Source organism: Aquila chrysaetos, chromosome Z, assembly GCF_900496995.4.
Source record: "Aquila chrysaetos chrysaetos chromosome Z, bAquChr1.4, whole genome shotgun sequence".
Taxonomy (NCBI): domain Eukaryota; kingdom Metazoa; phylum Chordata; class Aves; order Accipitriformes; family Accipitridae; genus Aquila; species Aquila chrysaetos.
Genome location: NC_044030.1, coordinates 49463211 through 49482819, shown reverse-complemented (window position 1 = coordinate 49482819; position 19609 = coordinate 49463211). Strand labels below are relative to the sequence as shown.

General features: G+C 38.0%; 1 protein-coding gene across 3 annotated transcripts in view; it reads left to right on the top strand.

Annotated features, from left to right (window-relative positions):
* The window catches only part of FOCAD (focadhesin), a 136366-nt gene that overhangs the window by 47927 nt on the left and 68830 nt on the right, over window positions 1-19609 (top strand). For all 3 annotated transcript variants that reach the window (XM_030003485.2, XM_030003484.2, XM_041121093.1), the window contains 4 exons: window positions 7454-7558; window positions 7971-8072; window positions 8604-8734; window positions 10343-10469. In XM_030003485.2, the coding sequence (XP_029859345.1) occupies window positions 7454-7558; window positions 7971-8072; window positions 8604-8734; window positions 10343-10469 (465 nt within the window). The remainder of the gene's footprint in view (window positions 1-7453; window positions 7559-7970; window positions 8073-8603; window positions 8735-10342; window positions 10470-19609) is intronic.

The window sequence follows — 19609 nt, the reverse complement described above, 5'->3', positions numbered from 1 at the left end:
ACCCTCCAGGATAGGCATGGAAGCAAAGAAAGTGTGGTGGGAATAATGTAAAGTGATATACTAAATTTAGCGTTTAAAATGGGGACTGCATATGCTAATATGCATTTGGATTATATTTTTTTGAAATGGGTTTTTCCTTTTGGACATGACTTTATTTGGCTTACTGTTTTCTGGCTGTCTTATTCTTTGTTCTGACACAAGGGTTGCATGAGGACAATTCCTCTTCAGTAAAATGCAAGGAAGTGTGAAGGAACAGAAGAGGAGGATTATCGTCCTCCCCTGCTACCCTCCATTAGCTTGTGCTTTTGAAGAAGAATAACTGTCCTGTAGCTTAGAAAAAAGAAATCAGACCACCAAATTGCAGGGTGAGAATGGTTCTCAGACCTATTTATTAAATAAACAAATGCATTTTGTCTCCCATGCTTAATCTTACTTTAAAAAGGAGAGTTATTGACATACCTTAGACTCATTTTTGAGATGCAAATTAATTTTAAAAACAAAAAACATAATCTTGAAACCCTTCTTCAGGTTGCTGATGACCTTACCTGACCTAACCACCACATCCTCCAGGAGCATGGGGGATGCAGAAGGCAGTGTTGCCAGGTGGCATGCCTCTCCTTCTCCAGAGCTGCTTCCTACCTGCTGGGAGCTAATGAATTGTTTTATCAGCTCTTTGGAGCTGTTAAGCCCTTGATGAAGATTTAGCATAAATTTAATATTGAAATTAGTCCCAGCATTGATTATCCATTCCATGAGGGAGATGGAGAGAGGAGCAGCTTTGCTGTACTAGAACATTTTGGGTTTTTTCCTAATCTTATAATTTGAATATACAGTTCAAAACAAGTGCACTTTAAAGGACAATACCTTTAAGGAAATATGTAACTGGCCTTATAGTAGCATGTGCTTAGACTTTTCCTGAGAATTTTGTAAATCAAACTTAGCATCTGTTCACTAGATGTTAGTGTAAAAGTCATTGTACAACTTTCATTTAATACCTGTTTAGTGTAGAATAAACTTCATAACTAGAAAATTAATGTGGACACAGGACTCAGAATGAACTTCTCATCATAGCTGATGAAGGCTAGGCCTGAGCAGACTACTTTAAAGAGTTTGAATGCTTTTATAACTAAGGATTATGAATATCATTTATTATTATAATTTATTTTGAGTGTCATTCAGTCTGATTGCCATATCTGTAGTCCAGTGTAGCTACAACTGAGAAACATACAGGAAGTAGTAGCCTATTCAATAGAGAGCTAGCTTAAGACCAAAAGGAGTTGCATAAGACCATGCCTCTGGCAAAAGTAAGAGACACTATGAGGAGAGATTGAAAGGAAGGAACTTAGGTAAGGAGTTTGATCATTGTAATGACATATCTGACATCTCTATTGATGTTTTAGATAGCCTTTTTGTCCAGCACAGGGTAAACCAATGACACATTTATCAGGAATGGGTATGGTTTAAAGAATTAACAAAACCCTCTTAACCTCAGAGTTGAGAGTCTTCCAGCCATGCTGCTGCATACAAAACTTTCTGGATAGTTTGTTAGAAGACATTTCTTCCCTGTTCACACATTGTGTTAACAGTTCTATGGAAAACTTACATGTATCAGTAGAGAAGCACATGTGATCTCTCTGATAATTTTGGGACTTAAAATAGTGATGCAGGTTGCTGTGTTAGTGTTAATGACTGTCCCCTGAAGGTATGGAATGTGCATTGCTTGCTCATTTCCCTGCGATTTACCTTGTATCATTCAAGGATTTAGGTAACAGTAAATCAGGTGATTTATTTTTTTCTTAAAACTCAAGGTACAACAGGTGCCCAGAAATAAAACTGCTTGCATCTATCAAGTCTCATAGCTTCAAGGGGATTTTTTTTTTTTTTCTTCCTGTATTGCTTGGTTTCTGTGCAAGCTTCCCTTTTCTTAAGGCTTGATTTAACCAAAACCGGTCCTTGCTTTGAGGATGTTGAGCCTTTGGTACTAAAGTCTTCTTTTGGGTTCTATTTAATTTAATCAGGAAGTTAATTTTAGTTTTCTTCCTGTGTACTAATGAACATAATTTTCTCTTAGTGTCACGTCCCAAGATTGGAGCAACTCAGGTTTTTGGATTTCCTTTGTCAGAATTAAGATGACACCAGGGGAGTTCAAACAACAATCAACATTTATTCAACCAAGCTAACCATGCCCAAGTACAAGTGAACTTATCAATATGAACCTTTCATCATGTCATTAAGCTGTTGTTTGAAAAGAGAAGGGAGGTGTAGAAAAAGAAGTGGAAAAAGGAACATGAAACTGTGTCAGGAGAACCCTCCCATTGAGTCACAAGATTCAGAGCGGACCCCCTTGCTTTCTGGACTCCTTCTCAAAGAAGAGCCAAGGGGCGGCTGGATCCACTCCTAGTCCTAGACTTGGTCAACGGTTTATGTTTAAAAGGATGAGGTGTAGGGACTGTGCAAAAGAGAGAGAGGGGGAAAAAAGAGAGAGAGAGAGAGAGAGAGAAGAAAAGGATTTCACCAGTCCTGGGTCCAGCGTTGGTCCAGCCAGCCCAAAGATCCAGTTCCAGAGGGCATGCACCGAGAAGTCATCCTCCCTTCGTTTATAGCTCAGGAGTGTTAGTTGGTGGTCTTGACACGTGTAGTTCATGTTCCTGGGGTTCTCCGGAATTGGTCGGTGGGCTTGGGGTGTCATTGGGGAGTTGCCTCTCTCTCCCTGCAGGCGTGACTGCTTAAGATAGAAGTGCAGTCCCATCCTCCATGGGGCCCCCTCCTGCAGGTGCATATGCTGTGCTGCTTCTCATGGTTGCTTAAGATAAGGAATTGCGGCTTTGGAGAAGTGCGGTCCCACCCTCTGTGGGGCCCTCTCCTCCAGCCACATTTTCCTCTTTTCACAACTCCAGCACTTTTACAGAGGCCGTCTTCTCCACCAAAGTTCTTTAACAAATGTTTGAGACATTGACTATAATTTGTCAGACCGTCACACTTAGGCAGTGCTGTTGTCCCTTTGGCATGGGTAAAGTGGGGAATACAACCGCATTGTGCATACGTTAGTCTAAACAAATCGTAACAGTTGGGGAGTGGGAAGGAAAGGTAGGGCAGCAAATTAAATCTCATGTTTTGAGTGAAGGTTTCTTTTTTCTGTTTTTCAATGTCAACGCAGACATCTTATTACTGAATTTTGACTGGGACCAGAATTGATGTTAATCAAAGTCTGCCGTGTGCTGATGAATTTGGAATGACTTGCTTCCCCACCAGCTTTTGTACTTTAAAGAATATCATGATAACAAGGAATACTCCTTATGATGCAGGATTTATAAAATATTGTGATGATGGTCTTGAAAGTGTGACCAAGCATTTCAGAGACATTTAAGCTAGGAGGAATGTGCTGATTAAGGCATCTGATGGGATAAATTCAGGGAAGCCCCCCGAGAATGGGGTGGGGGAGAAGGATCCCAATTGCAATGTGTATTTGAAATAGCAGTTGAGCTGTGATGAGAATAGAGCCAGGTGGGGAGGAGAAAAAAAAAAAACAACTTGTTTTGAACACAGAAGAAAAGGTAGTGCAGAGACTTACTGAGGAGCTCCCTTCCCCAAGTTACATTAAAGCCCTGTTCCAAGGTGATGCTGTGAAGTGGGTTGTATGTGGACTCATTCCTTTGACTTCCATGTTGTGGACCCATGTGATAGGTCTGAAAGGAGTTTGGGGTTTAAAAGGTTCTTGTCATACAGAGAAAATCTGAGAGAATCTAAGAACCATGAGGTACATTGCTTCTCGAGGAGTATGTTACTCTCAGAAGTATCTTACTTCTTTAGAAGGAAGACTGAAGTCTTCCTTCTACAGGACTGTTTATTCTGGATGAGTTAAATTTTTGACGAGAGAAAAGCAGATTAATTTCAGAGCAACTTGCAAAGAACCACCACTGTTCTGGAGAAAGTCAGGTTTATGACCACTTAAACAGGAGGAGTGGTATCCATCTCATAACCTACCTTGAATTGTTGCAAAGTTGGTGTGACTTTATACAGTTAATGGTAATTTAGAAATAGGTTAAAATTATCTCTGGCTACAACTGTCTGGGCTACTTTGGTCTGCTGAGACAAGGTTGTTAGGTAGGCCTGGGAGAGTGTGGGTTAAGAATGCTTGTTGGGAATGTTCACACCGAGGCAAGGCATTGGGGAGTATAAAATCAAACCTTGGTGGGTGACTCTTTCTTGTGGTCTATCTGTTTTGCCCTTAGCTTTAAGGTAATAGTAGTGTTTATTATAGACTCAGCTTTTGGGAATGAAGAAGCAAAAGCAAAAAACCCTGCAAAAAACCAAAGCCAGAGGAAAGCTTGAGATGAAAAGCTAAATTTGTCACTTAAAGGTTTGCATATTCAAATGAGCTATTCTCACTGCCACCTTGTATGCTGATCTGTGCTATAAGATATGCACAGTTAAATAAATAAATAACCTCCACTTAATTATCCCTGAAATCCTGAAAATTGATTGATGTATTTTATTACACATTGGCTTTTGAAACCTACAGTTGCATCCTAGATTCCTATAAAAGCATCTAAACAGATTTCTAGTCTTCCATTTGCGTAAATCTAACAGTCTTGTGATATGTGTAAGGCAGGATGTTTAATTAACCCATTTGCAATTTACATTTTCTGTGTATAAAAAATTCTTAATTCATCTAATGCAAGAAGTTTTGCTCCTATAGTTTTTATTTACAAAACTAGTCATGTGTGTATAATAGGAGGATTGAATGTTCTCTTTGAAATATTTGTGCTTCATATGAAGTTTTAGCTTGACAGATCCTGCCTCATCTGTATCTCTGATACCTTATTTCTATTTTGCTCATCTGCCATAAAATTTTTATGTAAAAGATAATTTAAAAGACTTTAATTTGTACATATTGTGGTTTAACCCCAGTGGGCAGCTGAGCCCCATGCAGCTGCTCACTCACTCCCCCTTGGTGAGATGGGGGAGAGAATCAGAAGGGTAAAAGTGAAAAAATTCATGGGCTGAGGTAAAGGCAGTTTAATAGGGAAAGCAAAAGCTGTGTGTGTAAGCAAAGCAAAACAACGGATTCATTCACCACATCCCGTGGACAGGCAGGTGTTCAGCCATCTCCAGGAAAGCAGGGCTCCATCACATGTAATGGTTGCTTGGGAAGGCAAACGCTGTAACTCTGAATGTCCTCCCTTCTTCCCCCAGCTTTATATGCTGAGCATGACATCGTATGGTCTGGAATATCCCTCTGGTCAGTTGGGGTCAGCTGTCCTGGCTGTGTCCCCTCCCAGCCTCTTGTGCCCCCCCAGCCTCCTCGCTGGTGGGGCGGGGTGAGAAGCAGAAAAGGCCTTGGGTCTGTGTGGATGCTGCTCAGCAGTAGCTAAAACATACCTGTATTATCACCACTCTTTTGGTCACAGATCCAAAACATAGCCCCATACAGGCTACTGTGAAGAAAATTAACCCAGCCAAAACCAGTACACAGCAAAAGCTGGAAAACTGCAGAACTTACCTTCAGTCCAAAGGTCTGAAAGAAAGGGAAGGAGAGTGCTAGCTAAGAAGATGCTTTCATTTTGGAATAAAGAGGTGGGAAAGCAAGGCACTGTTAAACTTGTATTGAAAGTGCTTCTGGGTGTGAAAGTCTGCTCAAATGAATACTACCTTAAATTTTTAGCCACTTTTGTTGATTTTGCTTTGAAAGATTTACAGTAAAGCCAGTCCTCTGTCTAGGCAGGTGCTGGGGTGATGACTGCCTCTACAGATGGTAGACAACAACCTTGGAAAATAGAGAGAGGGAGGGAGACTAGTCAATTAGTAAAAAATGTGGGGAAATTTTGGTTTATAAAGGGATTTATTCTATTTAAAAATGTCAGATAGTATTTGGAAAACCAGAAAAAATAATGTATTATACTTAATTCCTTAGGTATTAAATATAGATTCCAGAACAAGTTTTTAAGTTTGTGGAAGCATGAATTTGGATTGCTCAACTGTAAAGATAGTGACGCCTTGTAGAACAAACAGTACTTTCTTTTTTTTTTGTCTGTAATTTGGAACCAGTAATTATGGAGGGAAGTATGCGAGATCCCAAAGCTCTTGGATTTTTATTCATTATTCTTGCTCTGTAGTTTCTGTGAACTGAGGCAGACCTTGTACAGTGAAAAATTTTATCATCTGAAGATACCTGGTCATGTAAAAATGCATATTGAGAGAATGTTGTAGCAGAATTTCCCATTAATTTTTTTTTGAACCACTGTATGTATAAACCACCCACGTTTATAAAGGTTCAGCTTTACCAGGATAAATTTTTAGAGCTGTGAGATTGCTGAATTATAGATTGGATTAAAGATTGGATCCAATCTTGTAAACATTGGGTTTGAGAGTAGCTCAGTCTTTTAGCTCAGCCCAGCATGTATGGGATTTAATACACATTTGTTCTCCTGCTTTAACCCTCCAATATTGGACTTACTGAATGAGTTTTCTAAAGTCACAGTAATTTGAGGTTAAAGAGGAAAAAAACTCTTCCAAGGGTGACTCACTCCAGAGGTAAACATTAAAAGTGAAATGGAGAACTCTATACCCTGTTTACTGTGTAAGGAAAAGAATTTTCTGAAAGCCCGAAGACTCAAAAATAGTTGTGTCCACTTGCTACTGCTAAATATAAAATTTCCTAATTAGCTTTTCTGTTCTTGGGAATGACATTATCTTTAACACAAGTTTTATCTATGGAGGACTAACCCATGTGGCTAAGTGAAAATCATTACTACTGTATAAAGGCAGAATGTAAACCAGTGCTCTGTAATTACTTTTAACTATCCATAAAATCAAGTGGGGAAAAAAAGCAAGGCCATCATGACTAGATTTAATTTAACAACATAGTGATATGAATGTGCACCAGAAAAAAACTGAAGAACCTGCAGGAATGAAAATACTGAAAATCTGATCTAAATAAAAGGGGAATGGAGGTAAATTTTCCTTTCCTTCATTGTCACTTCAGGGGCAGCTTTCTGGAAGTTTTGAACCATATATTAAAGAATGCAGTAAATTATATTGTATTTTATGACAAGTTTGTGGGATATGATAGTAGCATCATCAGAATTCCTCTGTAATGACAGAACTGAATTGGAACAGTTTCTTCATTGGTTTGATATGTGTTTCCAATACTATTTGCTATTAGACGTTCCTTTCAGTGTTCCTGTAGTGGAATTTCAGGTAAAAATGAATTTATTGGTTACAGCTGAACATGCATAACAAGGTGCTTTTAAGATGATAACTTAAGAAGAAATAAATTCTAAGTCCTATGAAATTACAGACTTCAGAATTTTCCTTTCTCTTTACTGTTAGCAGAAAAAATAATGCAAAAAGTAGGAGTTTCTATTATGTTCTGACAAGTTCACTGTCTTCTGTAATAAACTGTGTTGGCAACCTAGTTCCAAGTTTATTTCCTGTTTTTGTTTTATTTTAGGTCCCAAATCTGATCCCAGTTCTGATATTTAAATTGGGAAGACCTCTGGAGCCTGCACTTTACAGGGATATATTGTATACGTTGCCTACATTGGGTGTACACAAGGTGAGAATGAAAAATTACTAGTAAAGCAAAAAAACTGTATCAATAAGAGGTCATTTATTTATAAAAAAATATTTGGACTAAGCAATGCATAGCTTGCTTAAAATAACTGATTTGTAAGCTTCAGCATAAGTTTCTAATATTTTGGATGGGATATGACATTTGTTTTAAAGAGTGAAACGTACATTATGCTTTATTGTCTGCACTGTATCATCATTATGTATGTATCGTAAGATGCTGCTCTTGGACTTGTTATGCACTAAAGTTTTTCAGAAAATTACTTCCAGTTTCTTTCTGACATTGCAGTTGGATAGTTATCTCCTCGTCCTTGCTTGTAAAATAATGATTTGTAGGTTAGTCTTTGTTCTTGGACATAAAAAATAACAGTGACATTTGATTAAAAAATTTCTTTCAGGTTTGTGTAGCTCAGATTCTACGTGCCATACACATACTGGGGAGCACGCCAAAGCTTAGAGCAATCACTTTGCGGCTGATGACATCCTTATGGGAAAGACAGGTTAGAAAATTCTGGTAGTGTCACTAAGATAAGTGTAGTTGAAAAACTTCATTACATCTAACCAAGGAAGGAAATTAATTTTGGAACATTGCTTATATGCTTATAGTGTCTCATTAGCAGCAGTATAAAGTAAATGGTGGAAGTGGTGGCTATATTGATTCTGTTCTAGTGAAAAATTTCAATAGTATGTCTTTCATGAAACCTGCTTTTCATTTCATCAGGTCTCAGACTGGAATTAGGAAAAAAAATTGTTTGAAGGATAGCTTTCTGCTTTTCATAATGTGCAGTAAGAACAAGACCTCAGTTATATGGCAATAATTCACTTCCCTGTTTATGAAGTAGCAACAGAGATCTGGTGTGCAAAAGCCAGTTAGATCTCAATGCAGCATTAGATTCCAATAATGAAGAAAAGCAAAATATGGTATGCAATAAAAGTGGTATTTAGAAGTCATGTAAAAGTGCTAGCAATTGAAAATCCTGTCACTAACTTTTGAAGGTATGATGATAATTTTTAAATTAAATCTTTTCTAGGATCGAATTTACCCAGAACTGCAGAAGTTCTTGGCAATGTCTGATATGCCGTCTTTGTCTGTTGACAAAGATACTCAATGGGAAAAAATGATTGCTAAAGCTGCTTGTATAAGAGATATATGTAGGCAGAGGTAAGCGCAAGTGTTATCCGTCTTATGTATTTGTAAGGGAAAGCAATTTTTTTTTTCAGAAAAGCTGCGTGATTATTTTTACCTACTCTGCTATATTAACTGTGGCTAATATTTTTCTAGTTGTATGAGATACTGACTCAGGCATTGCTAATCTCAGCAGCTAGTAAGTTTTGGGTTTTATATTATAGCTAATAGAAAGCACATATAAATAAAGTTAAAATTAAAATGTCTTTATCCTGAAATAAAACATGCATCCTATACTGATCCAGAGTAGAAACTTAAAGCATACCACTTCCAAATTATAGAAAGAGAGTGATGAAACATTAGAACAAACAACTAATGATCTGTCTATCTTTTGATCTATTCAAAGAAAGATTGTGTGCTTTTCTGAAAACTATATTTTTTCACATGCAAATTACTGATCTTTATTCAGATGTAGTACTGACCACAGAACACATTTGTACAAGTCTAACTGGATGATATAGTGATTGTTTCCAGCTCTAACAAGCCATGCATATCTGTACTTGATAATAATTTACAGTTCCTGAAAAGATTATTTTTAAACACATTATCAATTACTTCCTGGTTTTATGTGCATAAAACCATCTTTTCTCTTTGTCACCTATCTTTTGCATTCCACTTTTCACTTTTCTTCTTGAAGGTCAGTTACTAACAGCTGGGAAGATTCATGTGTCTTTCAATCATCAGCTAAAAAAAAAAAATTCTTAAGGAAAATACCCTTTCCTTTATCTCTTCAACCTTCTTTAATTTTGCCAAACAGCATTTTTCAAGAAATCAAAAAAAAGAAAAAAAAAAGTGAAAAGCAAGAGATAAATCTCAATGCAGCCATAATACTCATTTTGCCAGGTAAGTGGTATAGTTAGAGTTCAGGTGTATGCACATTCTTAGTGCATTTAGAAATTATTTGGAAGAAAGTGAGAGCAAATAGAGGAAGCCTGAATGTTCCATGCATACAGATTGCCTAGCCAGATACTATTTACCCCAAGTCCTTACAGTGTGAAGAACTGCTGAATCAGCAGTTTACACCTCCCCCACCACCGCCCAATAAAACTGAATGGATACTAAAAGTCTGGAAAGCAAACAAGCAGTCCATGCAGTCGTTGAAGGAGAGACAAATGACACTGCAGCAGCAAAAAATTTGGAAAAATGTTCTTACCTGATGTAAGCAGGGCAGAAGTATTTTGCTGCTGGCATCTCCACTAATACACAGTAGGGAGTACTTACAGAAGACTGCAACAAAGAAGCAAAGAATAGTGTCTTTAGTAGCACAGGTGGATTTTCCTTCTCAGTCACTTGTGGAATGATGTAATCTTTTAGCATACACAATGTCCTTGGACAAAAACTTCCATAGCTTAACCACGTAGGGATCTTTTATTTGGAACTTGGTGCCTGCTAATGTAATTCTACATGTCACTCAGCCTTTAGAGCTCTCTATCATATCTTCCCTTGTATATTTTTTTTCCTCCCAGTTTTAGTCTGTTTTAGTTGTCACTTAAACGAGACCAATACTTAATGAATTTTTGTGTAGAATAGAACTTGTATGTATGCATGAATATTGGCTTGTATCTTCATGTTTTTTTCCGTTAGGCCATACCAGCACGGAGCAGACATGTTGGCTGCAATTTGCCAGGTATTAAATGAATGCACAAAACCTGATCAAGCTTCACCGGCTGCCATAGTGTTACAGGGTCTTCACGCACTTTGTGAGGCTGAGGTAAGATGAAACTGCTTGTCCCTGTGTTTTGTGTTTTGCGTTTTGCTTGTGGATCATGGACTTTTTTCCTAGTTGGGTTTTTTTTTTAAGAGTACATTGGATTGTGGCAGCATTATTTTTTTTCCTGACAAGTTTAATGCCTCTCTTCCAATATCACTGAATTGTTCCTGGGAAATTGTACTGTGAAATTCTACTACAACAGGTCAGCCCTTCAGTGCATGGATTGGAATTTTAGGTCAGCTTTACAGTTTGTTTCAAAGACATCCTTTCATGCATTTTTCCTTGAGATTTGAAAAGAACGGCTGTTTGGCACATAATTCTGATTGGCTGAAAAGTAGGTAAATAATCTCTTTTTTGATACCTACTTACTGGCCTGCCCTGGTGTGTCTCATTCACATAGTGAACCCGATAGGGAGTAAAATCACTTGTAAAGGGAAGCCTTCTGTTTTACTCTTAATGCATTCATTACTTACGGATGAATAGGACAAGTAAGCATTGGAACATGCTGCCCAGAGAGGTTGTGCTGTCTCCATCCTTGGAAGTTTCATGTTCCTTTTGGATACAACCCTGAGCAACTGGGTCTGATCTCATAGTGACCCTGCTTTGAGCAGGAGATTGGACTAGAATTATCCTGAGATCCCTTCCAACCCAAATTGTCCTGTGATCCTACAATACCCCTGAGTTAGGAACAAAGGCTCTCTGTTTCCACAGTGACATCCCAGACATGGTGATGCAGGCACAGACATGCTGTGAATCATACTATAGATAAACTGTGGACTATGCAGGCCATCTGAGTTTGTGGACTAATGATAGCCTGCATGAATATTTGATTACCCATTCTCTGCTAAACACCAATTTTAAGTTTATCTACTTTTTTTGTTTTTAGTGCAGTGTTTACTGCAGTGAGGCCAATCCAACAAAATCAAGGCATTGCCACATGATATGTTTGAAATCATGTCAGCAGTTCAAGAACAATATAGGAAATGATTAGCAGTCCATACACATTAGTAATCAATATAGTTAAAAAGCTTCAGACGATGGCTGCTAAGAACCAAGTTATTCAGGGTAATTACTGTGTTTGCTTTTGGTACAGAGTTTGGCTTTTCTTAAGGTCACATAGATTCTTTGAATGCTGGCCTCAGTTAGTATTTAAGCAGTGTTTTCCCAGGCTGGATTGTATTTAGACTTTGTTTCGTGCAAAGAAGCAGGAGCTGGGCCTGTGACAAATGTCACATCGTACTATAAAAACCTCATTTGAGAATAGACATACTGTACTACTGTTGAGAAGTAGAAGGCTGAGACAACTCCAGGTACTCAGGATGGAAGGAAGGAAGGAAGGAAAGAATCACTTTGTGGACAGGTATTGATTTTATCTGTCCTAATTCTTACAGGCCCTCCTCAGCTTGCTTTTGAATGTGGGTATACTCTGTAGACCATGGCCAAACTTTTTACTGTGGAAATGGCATTGAGTGATTTGGCTGTTAATCCTGAGGATTAATAGTAGCGTTTATGTTTCTGTGGCACCATCATGTTGTCAAGTCAGCTGGTTTTGGGGTATTGGGCAAAACATGTTTTGAAAAGAAGATGGTTTTATTTACTCTAATTTATTCCTAGATCATATTTGTCCACAAATGTCACAGGGCAGCCAGGGTCATTTTCTGTTATCACAGTGTGTCAGAGTCCAATACTCTCTGACCAGGTTATTTGAGATGTTCCGTGCATGGAGGATGTAATGTGTAATATCAAATTTACTCATTTGAAGATAGTTGTTACACAGGATTTCTGCTTCAGCAGAGTGATACAAATTATACCAAAATCACAATACAAATGTAAGTTACACTTAGCAAAATATAGCAATTACAATATACAGTTCAATCACAATACCAGTGTGATTCCTATTACCGGTCTCTATAATATGCTCATTGTCATGATGCTGAGCGTCCCCAGCTGGAAGGAATGTGTGGGTTGAATCCAGCTCAATCCCATTGCTGTCTTCGAAATTCCTTTGTTGACTGTCTAGTTTTTATACTTTACGTTGGGCTGAGCCACGTATTCACTCCCCCATATGCTGATCTGACTGACTCTGGGGACATATTCACACTCTTTTAATGAACTGGGGAGAAACATTTACACCATCAGTTGATCCACTGAACTGTTTATAGCTGTATATCTAAAACAAAAGTCCTCTTTGTGTTGAGTCAGTTTCTTTGCAACAGATGTGGTCAGTCCCATCCTGCATTATTCTCTGAGCTTCGTGAGCACATCAGCTTTGGCCCATTTGAGCCTTCTTCCATTGTAGGGGTTTATTGGTCAGTCACAGTGTGTAGCACTTACGCAAAGCAATGGTATGCTGTTTAGTTTAGTTGCAGGTATTTCTGTAGCTGGCTGTTAAGTGTACTATGTTGCACTAGAGGATGTGTCTGGTGGGTTTTGCTGCAATTACTTGTTCTGGAAAGATTCTGATAGTTTTTATCCTAATTGTAGTTTAGAGATGCTGAATTTCAGGCAATCATCATGAAAGAGGTGGAGCTGCTCTGCCATAAGTGATGAATACCATATGTTGACTTGTTTACTGACATGTTTACTGTCTGGTTATACTGATTCAGTTAAGGTTTTGCCAGAAAGCTAGAAAGGAAGACAAATAATTGAAGAGTAGCTACCTGAGGATCATTTGGGGACACTGACAGACTGGGGAGTCTGTTTTCTGTTTCTGCTGAACCTACTGGATTGTTTTAATAAGAATTGCAATTGTACTGGGATACCCTTTTTTTCTGTTGTCCATACTCTAGGAAGAGATGTTAAGGTTGCTAAGAGGTGATAGAGGAGTTTAGAAAGCTGTTAAATGAGACCCATTCCCAGCTGTGTTTTCTAAGTTATTTGAAGACCCCAGTTCTGCTTAAGTCATTTTTTCGGAGTGCCAGAAGTTTTGAGCAGTATAAATATGTCTTGACTTCAAAAAATCAAGAAGAAAAAGCCTTTTCTCATTTGATGCATTGTTTTAGGATAGAAAACACATAGGCTGTAAGATGATGGCTGCAGCACTGTGATCACAGGGAACAATCAGCTATGCCAACCACAACCAAAAGGCTTGAGAGATGTTGTGATGCAAGCATTGTGGTTCATGGCCCACTCAAAAGGAGACAGATCTTGTAACGTGCTTTCATTGGAAGAGGTTGATACTTGCAGATATCGAAGGGTGAACCCAAACAACCATAAAGAGCTAAGAAATGTTACAAGCAATTTTTGCACCTATTATTTTACAACTGTTAAAGCCACCATTTCTCCTTACAAAGCAAGTGAAATAGTCCCTGTGTAGCCTAATCCAGTTGGCCCTCCTTTGTGGGGTAGGTTGGGCTACGTGACCTCCAGAGCTCCCTTCTAACCTAAGTTATTCTCTGAATCAAGGATTCTGCGATAGACTTGGTGCATGAATCTTGCTGAGGTTTGGTATGAATGGATATTTGTCTCAGAGGAAATACCGCTTAAAATAATGTGCTTCTCTGACTTGCTCACCCCCAGATCAGAAACAAAATTGGATTTAAATGTTGTTTCCTATTTTTCCCCATGATTTCCCACCCTCTAAGGCAGTAGGTCACCTGAAGCAAGAGTGCTTTTCTTCTCCTTTAGCCTCTGTATTTATTGTGTACCAGATGACATTTAGCCAGGTTACATTATATTCCTTCTTCAGATCAATTCACTAAGTTTCTTTGGGTTATTACCCAGTCTGAAGTCGTATCAGATACCTTCAGAAACAAGTATTTAGTTGCCAGCAGTGTTTGGACAGGTAAGACATACTGCAAATTCTCCTTTTTCTCAGAATGCAGCAGAAGTTTTTAAGTTGTATATTCTAAGCTGCACTACTTTAGCTAAGACGAAAACCACACACGTGCCCTTCTTAACAAATCCCTGCTTCCAAACCTGTCCTTGGCTCCTTTTAATGAATTTCTTTCTGTCCTAATTTAAAATTGAAGTAGACTTTAACAACCTGAGTGAACCTCTGTTGGTTCTGTTGTCCTTTTATAACCAAAAAAAAAAAAAAAAAAAATATCTCCCTCCTAATACCAGCAGTGTTTAAAATGAGAAAAAAGTGAATTCCTGCAAGCTCCTATGCAATTAACTGAGTATGCAAGGGCAATGTGTTATTTTTTGTTGGGAAGCATGCAAAGTAAACATGCTTTATATTGTGGCAGAAGAGAATGTAATCATTTGAAGGTCGAGTGTTTGTTTGAAAGGGCATCAAGTGAGAAATGAAACACACAAACATACACCGGCACTATTTTAAAATTATTTTTTGATATTTAGAAAACTTTGCCTTTTGCATCTTAAAGAGCTGCAGTTTCCAAAATGCTGGTACTTTATGATTTCTGGATGCAGCAATGCAATTTTTCAACCGCTCCCACCTTAACTGCAAAGAACCAAAATTTGGTTGCGACTTCGTAGATCAGACACTTAGATGTTGGATTATTGCATTAAGTTTTCATGTTTGAGCTGGCAGCTATCAGAGTGGCATCTTGTAGGACCATCTGCTTTAGACTGGGAACTCTGTTGCAAGTGTTCTTTGCAAAAGCAGAAGCATTCTGGGAGTTGTTGATAAGTTTCTGGATTTCCATCAAATTAAAGGTGCTCTTAAAAGATCAGAACCATCATACATTAGGAGAGTTTAATTTTGTCAGAGATGCCAAAAGAACCTTACTCAGTGGCTTTAAATTGTAATTATCTAATTGAACACCGCTGAACTGAAAATATTATTACTCAAACTATGATAATGTCTTTGTGGTTTTGTGGTTTCATTGAATGAGGAGTTTGATATAGGCTGATGCTTATTTTTGTCACTGTGTTGAAGTGAATGTGAAGTGGGGTTTGAATTCAGAACACTGTGTTCCCAGTGTGGTCATGGATCCTTGAAATGTGAGCAGTTCCTCAATACAGAGCTTTTTAACTAGCTGCCAGAATAGTATCTCCCTTTCTGATCTGAGAAAACACTGGTTTTGGAGAATACCACTGATTCTTAACTGTTGTTTAGCTTCATGCATATTTAATGGCACTGTGCTGAAGGTGATCTGTGTTGGGTAGAGTTCCAGAGTGCCACATACTGAGAAGAGAGAATGCCTTAGACAAGAGCATCCTTGTTCTGTCTCACAGTTAAGACCCTTCATGCTGCTCAGTCCTGCCAGCACTTCAATGTTCTGCAGGACTTGAGCCTTCAGTTTGTTGAGTTTATAATCTATGTAAGACTGGAGCTGCACACCTTTGGACTTTGGACAACTAACTGATGTCATGCATCTGGGATTTTGTCTCAGTGCCTGGCCAGTACCTCAAGACCTCATCCAAATTGAAGATTCTTTTTAATTGTTTTTTTCCTTCAGCCCTTTAGGGCTTCATATAGTGGCTCTGTTATGGTGAAGGGTCAAGTCTGAAACTTCTCTGGCAAAATTTTTGGATGGCTGAAGCACTTTCTTTCGTTTGAATACCCTTTTATTTAAAAACAACGAAGTAAAATGATGTTATTTACCTTTTGCCCTCCAGAACAATACAAGAACAGTGGTGAGTGAGGAAATGGAAGCATTTGATTGTGAACGGCTGAAAAGACCCACAATAGAAGTGTGAATGTAATCTTAACTTTTTTTGTCAAGATTCTTTTTCCTAAAGAGATAATCTCTCAAGTAATACAACTTGTTGGACTTGGTCTATTTGGTGACTGTGTGTTTTGTTTGGTATGCTGTGATCCTGACCCAGACAGCATGTTGGCAGTTGCAGTCTAGTAAGACTAATATTACAGTGCATGTTGAGCATGGTAGAGAACGGCAAGTCATTAATTACAAAAACAGGATGGCCAAAAGTTGCATATGCTGGCATATGTATGTTGCTGTACTGAAGAATGCATCTTTCTGCAAGTAGAGGATGCCTGTACTCTTCAATAAAATGTTTAGCATTTGGAAACTCATTTGGAGACACAGGCTGTTTCTTTCAGCCAGTAGAAAAATTGAATTTCTGCTGGCCTTCTGCTTCTCAAGATAAACATACATCAATAGATTTCAAATCAGTAGTAGGTTAATATAATTTCTGCAATTAGTATGAATGCTTTATACATACAGTAAAGAAAATAAATCCTTTCTGTTTGTGAAAGGAAAAAAAATGTTAAAATTGATTTTATAGTGAAAATATTTTGGTGTTGACAAAACTACTGAAATACTATTTTTTCACTACAGTCTGCTAAGTACTAGATCCTGTATCGCAGTAATACTGCATTTAGTGCATATGATGATTACATGTACATGAATATGTGTGGAAAACAATCCTCAGTGCAATACTGTATAAGATGCCATATGATTGTTGTAATACTATTGTTGTTTTATGTATGACTTAATGGAGGGCCAGTGTTTTTGGCATACCAAATATATGTGGTCTAAAACTAATATGTTGTTTCAGTTTAGCTGATAAAAGACATTTGATATAAGTTGTTCTTGCGGATTTCACTTAGCTCCATCTGTCGTGGGGTTTAACACTGAAAATGCTAATACGTCTAGTCGTTCCAAACAATTATCACAGAGTGCAATTTGCCATTGTGTAGGCACAGTATGGATATCTGCTAAATCTGAAACTTCTGTTAGGTTGCTGCCTATTTTTAATGGCCTTTTTTCACCTCTTAGCTGAAATTGGAGAATGTCTGTGATACTATAGGAAAGAATTAAATGAAACATTCTTTGCTAGCTAATCATTTTGTAGTCTTCCTAAATGACAATATCAAATGAGACCCTATGAATACACAACTTTATTTTTCTGCATATTGATACAAGGTCTATTTTCTGTTTCCAGACAACTAGCTCATTACAAAGTTAAAATTTCCTAGATAGTTTAGTTTATTATGAACTTAAAATGCTAATAGATATCTCTGTCTTTCTAAATACTGGAAGAGATATTTTCTTATTCTTGCAAACAGTGTTTTGAAAGATGGGAAAGAGAAGTATCATTTTCACTTGGAATGATATCAGATTAGGTGTGTGTAACCATCAGTGGTCATTACCATAGAAACGTACTCGTGGGTTTGCTATTCCTAAAATGGATTCAACTCAAAAGGCATCTTCAGTTTTTTAAACTGCACTCTAAAATGTGTTTTGCATTCACTTGAAGTGACTGCTTAATTCAGCAGTTTCCTGAGTTCAGTGATACCAAGCACACTGGTTTTTTTCAGTGCAGAGTAACACTGAAACTATCTTTCTTAATGCCATTGTGGAATATGTTCATAAGCATCCCTTCATTTGATTTCATTACATAGATGGATTTGTATTTCTCTTTGACTGAGTCTTCTGTTGCTTTGCTTTAATTTCATAGACCTGGAAGAAATTTTTGTGGCATTTGCTCAGATTGTTTAAAGAAGGGGTTTGATTTCCAGTTCTGGTATGTTTCCCCCTTTAAAAAGCTGAGTGTATATACTCATACCTTACTCTGCCATAGCTATTTTTTCTTTTTCATCTAGACTTTGGTTCTAAGCCTGCATTGTTATGGGTTTGGTATTTGTATTTGTTTTGTTGTTGTGGGCTTGGGGAGGGGGGAGAGTTGTTGTTTGTTGGGTTGGTTTTTGTTTGGCTTTGTGTTGGTTTGGTTTTTTTTTTTTGCTTTGTGGCTCTTTCTCTTTTGCACGGTTTTGTTGCAGTGGAGCCTGAAATCTGAAAGACAAAGGGTAGCAACAGATAAATTCCAGACAGAATTATTTTAGGTATGGTGGCAAAATCTGAAAAGTTAAATTTTCCACAGGGAGCAATGTGAGGTTTGTCCAAATGCTGCAGGGAAATTACTTAAGTTTTCACTAGAATACGTGGCTGCTTAGAGAGGGAGAGCATGGGCAACTGGAAAAATCTCACAAGGGAAAATGAGAAAGTTTTAGTACCAATAATACTGTCTAGTCAAGCTTCCTGTGGAACTCGACTATTTCTTTTTGTGACTTTTGTATAATTCTTCAGCTAGAACTGTACCACTGGCTGGGTATCTTACAGATATTTTTCAGTGCCTAGAAATAGAACATGTTGTACTGACTGCTCATTGAGCTGTCATGCAGACCTTTAAAGGTGACAATAAGCCAGGTAAGGCTTATTTTTATCCAGGAAGGGCTAAGTAGGACCAATTACATCTCACTGCTGTGCTGTAGTTGGAGTGATAATGTAAATGTGTACAAAGTTGATTAAGCTGCGGTGTATAGCTAGATAACAGTTATAGCCTAGTAGTCTTTCAGCTTTATAGAAGGTAGGATGAATGCAGAAGACATCACTGATGGTAGCAGAATAATTTCTAACCCTTAGAAACATTCTAAACACCTGACCCCAAATGTTCCGAATGTGACCTGATACAGTGATGTCTGCCTGAGCGTGTGGATGATCTGAATCACAGGCTTATTGATACATAGAAGGCTCCTTTTTCATGTCAAAGGTGCGTTAGTCCTAGAGGTAGATGTTGACATTGTTTTGATATACCTAATAAAGGATGGTTAAAGAAGAAAAAAAATTGATAAGCCTTACACTGAAAGGAGTGGATATGGAGCAGGCACATGCAGCAAAAACAGCTCAGCCAAGAATCACTGCGGCAGCTGGTGAAACTAGCTTTTGAAATCACTGTGCCCTACCTGCAGAACAAAACCTGATCTTTTCACCTGAGTTCTTGGGGTTCCATCTGAGCTCTAGAAACTGAATGCAAACACATGAGCCTCAAAAAAGATGATTTGCATCATGAACTGATCTTATGCATCATCAATCTAGTAGTTGCCCGTTACTTTAGGTCTTATGGCAAAGAGTACTAGTAAGTGAATAGCGAAATAACTGTGAGTTTTTAAGACAAACTCTCATCTAAGAGTACATGGAGGAATGTGAAGGTGCTTATTTGACTATCAAATGGGTAGATGAGTTAAACTGGTAGTCTGAGCCGATTTTGCAATGTAAATTGTTCCCTTCCTACTGAAGGAGAAATGAGGGGAGGATAATGGAAATAGGGGTAAGCTGTGAATGGATTTGAAGACCAGTGTTTCATTGGATTCCCTTCCCTTTCCAAAAGGACCAGTGATGCTTACTTGAACACTTTTCATCAGGTTAGAAGGTGAGAAAGGCCATTTGCTTTGACTGTATACGTCGTCACAGATTTCTAAAAGCTTC